The following is a 9,427-nucleotide window of genomic DNA, read 5'->3' on the forward strand; positions in this document are numbered from 1 at the left end:
CAGACGGGACACTGGGCTGACCCGCCTGCACCAGATCTAAGGGACAGATGCTTGGTCACACAATGGGGCTGCCCTGCCCTGGGGGGGGGGGGCTCTGTTAGGCCACCAGCTGTGGGGCAAGGGGGTGGGGGCCGTTTCTCCCCTTGCCCCCTAGTGCCCCTCAGGGTCACTGCCCTCCATGGGCCGGGGGGGGGGGGGGGGGCTTGGCCATGGGGCCCTGGCTGCCCCTCCCCCTGCGGCCCACAGGCTGTCACCGCAGCGCCCGCTGGGCTGGATGGAGGCGGGACCCGCGAGGGGGCGGAGCAGTGCGAGGGGGGAGGAGCCCGGAAGGGGCGGGGCCTGCAGGGAAGGAGGCGGGAGAGCGAGTCCCGCCCCCGCCCTGCTGGCTGTCGCCACTCGATGACGCCATCAGTCGGGGCCCGGTTGCCAGGCAGCGACCGTTCGCGGGGAGATGGCGCCGGAGCAGCAACTGCTGGTGCGGGGGGTGACGAGGCTGCAGGTGAGGCCCGCGGGCTGGTCGGGCATGTGGGGGAGGGGCTGTGTGCCTGGGGGTGGGGGGCATCTGGGGCGGGGTGGGGGAGGGGCTGTGTGCCTGGGGGTGGGGGGCATCTGGGGCGGGGTGGGGGAGGGGCTGGGGGTGGGGGGGGTGGGGGGGCATCTGGGGCGGGGTGGGGGGGGCTGTGTGGGGGGGGGGGGCATCTGGGGCGGGGTGGGGGAGGGGCTGTGTGCCTGGGGGTGGGGGGGCATCTGGGGCGGGGTGGGGGAGGGGCTGTGTGCCTGGGGGTGGGGGGCATCTGGGGCGGGGTGGGGGAGGGGCTGTGTGCCTGGGGGTGGGGGGCATCTGGGGCGGGGTGGGGGAGGGGCTGTGTGCCTGGGGGTGGGGGGCATCTGGGGCGGGGTGGCGGAGGGGCTGTGTGCCTGGGGGTGGGGGGCATCTGGGGCGGGGTGGCGGAGGGGCTGTGTGCCTGGGGGTGGGGGGCATCTGGGGCGGGGTGGGGGAGGGGCTGTGTGCCTGGGGGTGGGGGGCATCTGGGGCGGGGTGGCGGAGGGGCTGTGTGCCTGAGGGTGGGGGGCATCTGGGGCGGGGTGGGGGAGGGGCTGTGTGCCTGGGGGTGGGGGGCAGGGGTGGGGGGGGGCATCTGGGGTAGGCCATGGGGGGGTGCTGTACATCTGGGGGTGGGGGAGGGTGTTTCTGGAGCTGTGGCAGGCTGGGGGGAATGACTATTTCTGGGGGTGGGGAGGTGGATCCAGATCTTGGCCAAAGAGAGAGTGTCACATCTTGGGGAGACAAGGGGCAAAATTATCTTAATCTGTTTCTGTTGCCCCAGCTCCTGCTGTCTCGCACTTACGCTTAGTCTGGAGATCTGGGTCAAAGACCTCCCTGCCATAAGCTGGTGCAGCATCACTGAAGGCAGTGGTGGCTTGTTCTCTTACTCCAGGGCTGAGTTTGCCCCTCTGTTCTGGTTTCACAGTTCCTGCTCCTGTCTTTAGCTTTTGTCCGTGTGTTCCACAGAAATAGGTACAGTCTACTTGTACAATGTACAAATAATAGTAAGGGCCTTGATCCTGCACTGCTGATGTCAGTGTCAAAATTTCTATTGACTTCAGAAGTGGGTGCATTTTTATCTGTATTTATGTACTAAGAATTTGCAATTGAAAATTAATTTGGATTAAGGTGGTGGGTGAATTTAAAGCACCATAGCTATTCCCGAATAGCTCCTCAGTATGAGACATGGTAGACCAGTTAAAGCTTGGATTCCTTTCTCCTGCACTGTCATCATTGGAGCTTTGTTCATTTTTCCCCCTCCTTTTTTTCTGTCTAAACGATGCTTATCCACTGGTTTGTGGCAATAGTCCTATATAGGCAAGAAATGTATCTCCTCAAAGAAAGAGATCTTTCCAAGACCTGGAATCTTATCCTCCAAGGAAGTGCCATAAAAAGTGCACTTGAGCCTGCCTGTGTTGTTCAGTCTATTCTAAGAAACTTGGAAGAGACCAAGTGAGATAATTTAGGTTTTGTAATAATCATAATCATAACAAAATCCAGTGGAAACAGTTTAAAAATACACACAGACATCTTCCTATAGTGTTTGAAACCTATTCATATCAGATCAATCCCTTTAATCTAGAAAGTGATGCTGACAAATAACAAAGTGAAATTGATGGGCTGTTTTCCCTGTCTTAGCTAAAAGAAATACAAAAATAAATCAACAAGTTATCTAAACAGAAACAATATGTAGCAAATATTCACTATCCGATATAATGCTCATGGTATGAGTAGATTATTTGATTTAAGTGAGGTAGCAGGGCAGTAAGCCTTATAATATTTGCGATATTTGGCCCTACGTTTTTGTTAATGATTGTTTCAATTTTAATAATTTAAGATGCTGTGAAGTAACAATAATGTGAGAAGCTATAAGGAAAGGAATAGATACAACAGAAAATACCATAATGCCACTTATATGCCCACACCTTGAATAGTGCATGCAGTTCTGATCAATTCATCTAAAAAATTAGAAAAGGTACAGGGAAGAGCAACAGCTGCCATATGAGGAAAGAATAAAGACTGGGACTGTTCAGTTTAGAAAAGAGATACTAAGGGGGAGAATATGATGGAGAATACAACTGATTGGAGAAAATGAACTGGAAGGTGTTATTTACCTGTGTGACATAATACGCTAATTATGGTTTCACCCAATAAAACTAATGGGCAGCAGGTTTAAAACAAACATGAGGAAGTATTTCTTCACACAAGACACAACCTGTGGAACTCATTGCCATGGGATGGTGTGAAGACTAAAAGTATAATAAGGTTAAAAAATAATTAGATGAGTTAATGGAGGGTAAGTCCATCAATAGCTGTTGTCCAAGATGGACAGGATGCTCTGGGTAGCTTTAAACTGCTGACAGCCAGAAGCTGGGAATGGACGACAGGGGTCATAGCACTCAAAATTGCCTTGTTGTGTTCATTACCTCTGAAGTGTCTCCAGTGGTTTCTGCAGAAGACAAGATACTGGGCTAGCTGGACCATTGATCTAACTCAGGCTGGCTGTTCTTAGAGAAGAATGTTCTGTGTGTGCAGTATAAGAATATAACATGATACGATTTTTAATTGGATGGTGGCAGTCTCCGGTATGATGGAGATGGCAGAACAGTTTCAATTGGTACAGTTCCAGGTGAAGTTTAAATCTTCTCTGTGTTGGGAAACTTACTGTGTAGGGATCTCTATCTTGTCTTTCATAGGCCTGTGTCCGGGGTTATCTGGTGAGGAAGAGGTTCCAAAGCTTACAGGAGGAGTATCAGAACATGGTTAACGAGATTGAAGGGGATTTGGGTCAGTTGCAGTGGAAAGGGCGCTTTATACCAACACCTGTTTTTCCTCAAAAGGTAGGATTCATTCAGTTCATGGTACGTAGTCACTCCTGGTGAAGGCTGGCATTGTTAATATGATGGGTATGTTCTCTGTGAATAGGGATTTCTTGCAAAAAATGGTAGCTAAAATGGTACTCAGCACTTGTGCATGTAGCAGGTAGTACCTACATTTATTATCGCATGATTTGTGTTTGGATTCAAAGTATGGTCTAGCTAAACACTATAAATGCAGCCATATTGGGAAAATCTGGTTGTCCTACGGCACAATTAAAGCTTCCATCTCTCACTATAGACTGGACCTAGCTGTGTGTTAACCACCTAACCCATGGTGCTGAAGCATGGAAGAATAAACTGTCTCCTCTCCATTGCAAACCCCATCAGTCCATAATACAACCAGGCAATGTCTGAGACTTGCTTTCTTGTAGTGTTTGCACATGGCTCATTAACAAGCTTTATAAAAATGTAGCTTGGATACAAACTATTAACCATTTTCCACCCCATGATCATTTCAGCCCTTTTCTGGGCAGAGTGAATTTCTGGAAACTGGTGAAGAAAATTATTGGTGCTAGTTACAAACATCTAAGTGAGATCATCCTGGCCAGGAAGAACCTAAACTTGTTGGATTTTTTTAAACTACTTCCCTCTATTCATTAATTCTCCTCCATTTTAATGTCTCAAACATTGTTTTTCCAGAAGCAGATGAAAGTAAAGCGATTAATTGATCAAGAACCTAAATCCAAAGACCAGAATAATACAGCAAAAGGGCAGCAAAAGCTTTGTCCTCTTGAGACAATAGAGCCAGAAAAGGACTGTAACAGTAGGAGTTACATGAAACCTACAGCCCAGCTTCAAAGTGAGGAGATGGTCGTAAGAGGTGAAGACAGCAGTGTGAAGCAAGGTCCAGAGTGTGATGCAGATAAATCCACTGGACAGGACTGCAGCTTGTCCAGGGAGAATACAGAATGGAAGAACTATAGCAATGCAACATCTGTATGGAGCAGTACTGTTCTGGAGACAGGGTCTACTGCAGCCAGCCAGGGTAAGAAACAAGAATAGGGTATGCAACATAAACAGCAACTCTGAGCCCTTCCAGCATGGCATGTGTAACCTGGCAATGTACTCAAACTCATGCACATGATCAAGATTATTGAGGAGACAAAAGCCTCAGGAACACAATAGAGAGTCTAGAGCAGCGAATCGTATACAAGAGAGAGCATAGAACGGAGTCTGGGGCCCCTCGCATGACTCTCCTGTTTCTCCTCGCCATAGTCTTGTCTGCACTAGAAGATAACCCATTGCAGAGATATATTATTTAACTGCAAGGACAATCTAAATTTGGTTCCACACCAGCACAGAAACCTCAATCGTCCCGTTTGGAGCCAGATTCCAGTTTCTCACCTGAAAACCCCTTTTATCCAAAGTCCTCCCGTTTTCCAAATGTAGGTTCTGCTTTCTAGCGAGCATCAATTGCAGGGGAAAATACACCCTTTTATCTCAACATTTGTTTGCCTAAATAAATTCCCTGTCACCACTTCCATTAGCAAAGGGATGGGGGAGGTTCTTGCTGTGTCTGAGATCACACATACATGTGTTTGTTTTGATGCAGTTGGAAGTAGGTTAGTATCCAAGGTCTCATTCTTGATGTACCAGACACACAATAAAGAACCTCTGATGGAGCCAGAAATTAATGATACAGATGGACTGGCCAAGCTTCGCCTGCAGTAAGCACACCAAAAAATGAAAACACTAGCTTCTATATAGTATGGCTTTGCAAACCAGGGAAGGTGATTGCATTCCCCACATCCTCTGAAAGATGCACTAGAGATTAACTTTCGAAATTGCTTGTTCTGAGCCTGTGTGCACTGGCTTGGATTAACAGGCACCGGATCTTGAATATTACAGTAATAAGGGCAATATGAAAACCCAGAATAGTACAAAATAGAATTCTGGTTCTAAATGGGATGATCTCTTTGTTGCAATGGGTTGTTGACTCTGAAACCTGTGGACAGCAGTTTGTATGTTGTTTCCCTGCTGTTTGTTCTACCAAAATGTTTCACTCCTCTGGGATTGTGGATGGAATTTGGGAAGAGTACCTCCTGCCCCAGTATGACCTCTGAATACAAAAAAGGCTCTAAATGTAACATGGCCTGGCTATGAAATCAAATAACCCCTTACATGGAATTAATTTCTTTTCCATCTCTGCAGAACTCCCATTCAAGAGCATACAGCAGGAGCTGCCTCAGACTCTTCCTGACCTCCAGTGTTATCGAAATCACTTAGCTATGGAGCTGCTGTGGCTGCAACAAGCTATCGTGAGCCGTAAAAAGGTAAGAGCCTGTCCTTGCCTCTTGCTGTGTGCAAAGATTGGCTTGTCCAGACAAACCTTTGCAAGAGGACTCTGCAGTTAGTCAGAGTGGTGAAGAGTGGATTTCCAGATTGAATGTTCATTTACATAAGAGTTTAGTCAGACAATGGAGTTACAATTCTCTTCTTTGCTGGACAGGATAATGCTTAGGACTTGTACCACACTTTCCATGTGTAATCATCAGCCAATTAGATGAAATTATGGCTGAGATTAACTAGGCATGTTACAAAGACTTCACTGCTTTTCTAGAATGTAATGCAGTCCCAATTCTAAACCACCCTTGTTCATCCAGATTATCCAAATACACTTTGTGAGGGAGGGCCTGATTTTTATTGTTGTTTTTTCACGTATATGCTAATCTACCTTCAGTGCTAGTCTCCTGGTATGGGTGTGAATTAGCAACGATGGAGTCGGTAAAGAAATAAGGACAGAATAATGCTTATATTGTACCTTCCATGTCGAGGTCTCAAGGATACGTCTACACAGCAGCGTTATTTTGGAATAACTGACTTTATTTCAAAATAACATAGTGTGCGTCTGCACAGCAAGCCATTATTCCGAAATAATGTTGAGCTAGAGGACTTCTTACTCTGACTCCTGTAACCCTCATTTCACGAGGAGTAAGGGAAGTCGAAGGAATAGTGCTCTTCCTTCGACTGCCTGCTGTGTAGACCGTGCCAAAAGCCGAGTTAAACTATTTCAACTTCAGCTACGCAATTGACATAGCTGAAGTTGTGTATCTTAATTCGACTTTTTCCCTGGTGTGTAGACAGACGTACCCAAAGTATTTTACAGATATGGGTTAGTGTTATCACATCCATTTTATAAATAGGGAGATGATACACTGTGAGGTTCAGTGACTTGCCTGAGGTCAGACAGTTAAGTCAGCAGTGGAGCAGGGGCAGAATGCAGGAATCCTGACTCTCCTGGAAGTCCCTTGGTTCAACCACTGAACCCTGCCTCAGTTTCTCTCATTTTTTCTACCAAAATGTGTGTATGGAATTCTGTGCCTTCCCTGCAGCAGTGGATGGGATTAGTAATGCAATCATTGATCTGTTTCTTAGTAAGAGTTCATGCTGCTGACGGACATTCAGGGTTGACAGTCTTATACCAGAACCTTCCCTAATAACTAAATGCCGAGGGTGTTCTGTCTAAAATGTCAGTTACTCTGCTAGGCAGCCCCGCGTCACTAAAACTGGCACTCTGGGGCTTATTTCCAACTGTAATCACAAACGACGAGAGTTTCTAGTTTCCTAATCCTAGAACTAAGGGGAAAGGAGTCCAGAGATTTGTTGCTAATGTATTGTGTGACCTTGCAATTTGTGCCTCAGGTTCTCTGTCTATAAAATGGGGATAAGGAGGCTATTTACCTACCACATGCATGGCTTAATTAAGTTTTTAGAGTGCTTTGTTGCATGCAGTGTCCCTCTGCTCTGTCCACCTGCTCCTCTTTTGAATAGGCAGCATCCAAAGGACAGATCCTTTGTATATTAGAGCACTATGCCTGGCCATGAGCACGTAGCCAGCAGAAGGAGGAAGACCTCTAAATCTAGCGCTACAAACTGCATTCCTTCCAATGTTATAAGCATTTCTCACCACAGATAAGGAGTCCAGCAGTAGCTGAGTAACCTGCAGAAACAGATGCTTCTTTGGTTTCAAATCTAGCAGTGTCCTCATTTGATTTCCCTTTTTGTCTTGTAGTATTTGATCCTGAAACAAAGGCTGGGGACTCCCGAGTGATAGAGATCTGTTTCAAAGAGTCACAGGATATGCTCACCTCGGTATGGAGGAGCAGTGTTCTCTGGGACCAGGTGGGCTGTGTCCCATCCACAGCAGGTGGGGAATCGCTGGCTTTAGCAACATGAACTGCAGTTGCCCAGAAAAGCACCAACTCCGTTGTGGCACAGAAGTTCTCCATGGTTAACTTGTGACTTCTCCTGGGATTTTGTCACATTTGTCAATATAAGTTATGAAGACGTTTGCTTTTAAACCTGAGAACTCTGGGTGAAGGCACACATTCAGCGTCTGCCCCGAGTAAGGAGGATGCTATCTGTACTAAAGGGGTTTTTATTCAGCCCTCACCCAGAAGAACCCAGTTCTGCTGACTGGTTTTGGTGTACTTTTCTTTAAACGATTAGCTGATCATTTAGGATTGAACTGACCTGCAAGAAGCCTGGAGCTTTGCACCTCCTCCCCGGGGCAGGAATGTCATTTGTTGTCAGCTCACTGAGCCTTACATCTGGAAAATGCCTGTCCGTCTCACGTAGAGTGACTCTGTTCCCAAGTCTTGGGGATCCCAAAATGCTCCTTTGCCAAACCCTGCAGTATTCACTCAGAACCCCAACTGAGCCAGAACCCCCTGGTTTGACACTCTGTGGACAGAATGTATTATCTAGCCAGATGCCTTTCCTAGTGGACTCTGTTGACTGTTTGATACTAATGGGCAATATGTGAACATCAGAAAGGAACATTTCCCCGTGGCACTGGCTCCCTAGTCTAGACCCTAGCGCTTTGTGAGTGTGGAGCTCCGGCTTCTCTCTTTCTTACACAATCATACACCTATTTAATGTACAGTCTGGAGCCTTTCCAATGAAAACCTGTGTCAGTTCCTGTCATCTGTTCTCAATTTTTTGTTTCTGAATAAAATGTTGTGTCTGCCACTGGCTGGGCCAGAAGTTGTCTTGATCCCTCCAGATGCTACCCAGTGAAAAGCGAAGTAAGCCTAACCTCAGTGGTAGTGTCACCTGGTAGGGATGGGCCAAGGCTATTGCTCTAGGTGACAGAGCTTTCCTTCAAGGAACACTCTCCAGGTTGTATAATTTCACATGGTAAATAAAGCTCTTGGCTGCATCTTTCAATGTGTGTGTCTTCTGGCCAACTGACTCGGCTCCATTTAGTACAGACTAGCCCTAGGACTTGGCCCTCTGTGTTTAAGAACAGGAGAGAGGATCTGTTACAGGCTGGTGACCTTGCATCACCCTCTTCTCGCAGGGCTGGAGAAATCAGTAATTTTGGAAATTAAGTGGGTATCTTGAATCTGTCCTCCCTGGAGTGCAATAGAGAGGAGAAGACGGGGTAAGTATAGATTTGTTTGCTCATATATTTTTGTCATGCAAGTGAAAGACTTGAATTCCTCCATCTTCTGACCAAGCTGCAGTTCAAGTTACGCCCCCCCCATTAATCTGCCTAGGTATTTTTCTGTCCCCCATTACCAAAAGAAGTCTGTGGCAGAGCAGTGAGTTGAACGTGGGTCTTTCTGGTCACGGGCTAATACCCTAGCCACTGAACCATCCTTCCCCTCCTGCCCAGTTCATTTTTGATGGCTGTAGCTAGGGAGTTCATGTAAATGGCGATGGTGATTTGCTTTGTGATGCAGATGCTTGTCAACAAGGCACTGCATTGGCACCTGCCAGGCTCGGGTCACACAGGCCACTGAGCAATCATCAGTGAGAGACAACTTTCAGACGCTTCCACTCTGGGCTGGATTTGAATCAGCACTGCAGAGGTAATCCGCCCCCTCTGCTCTCCTGAACCCTCCAGTCTCCTGATTTTGGAGCTGGGCTGGGCTGCGAGGGAGCTTTTGGTACGGTTTGTGTGTAGTAGAGGAGAGGTACTGAGTTGTTTGGTTCTGTCTGAGTGACTCAGCCTCCAGGCCGGCCCACAAAACTCCCTCTGGCTGGGCCTGCAGCC

General features: G+C 47.5%; 1 protein-coding gene across 2 annotated transcripts; it reads left to right on the top strand.

The window, feature by feature from the left end:
• Positions 1 to 342: 342 nt before the first annotated feature.
• Positions 343 to 8,562, top strand: IQCC (IQ motif containing C). Of its 2 annotated transcripts, none has more exons than XM_075908693.2 (5): positions 343 to 499; positions 3,244 to 3,387; positions 4,066 to 4,411; positions 5,578 to 5,699; positions 7,439 to 8,562. In XM_075908693.2, the coding sequence occupies exons 1-5, from the start codon at positions 452 to 454 to the stop codon at positions 7,475 to 7,477; spliced, it is 699 nt and encodes a 232-aa protein (XP_075764808.2). In that variant the 5' UTR covers positions 343 to 451; the 3' UTR covers positions 7,478 to 8,562. The 2 variants fall into 2 exon arrangements, with proteins under 2 accessions (XP_075764808.2, XP_075764809.2); XM_075908694.2 differs by having other exon boundaries at positions 4,069 to 4,411.
• Positions 8,563 to 9,427: the final 865 nt, after the last annotated feature.

This window comes from Pelodiscus sinensis, chromosome 26, assembly GCF_052426305.1.
Source record: "Pelodiscus sinensis isolate ZL-2025 chromosome 26, ASM5242630v1, whole genome shotgun sequence".
In the NCBI taxonomy this organism is placed as follows: Eukaryota; Metazoa; Chordata; order Testudines; family Trionychidae; genus Pelodiscus; species Pelodiscus sinensis.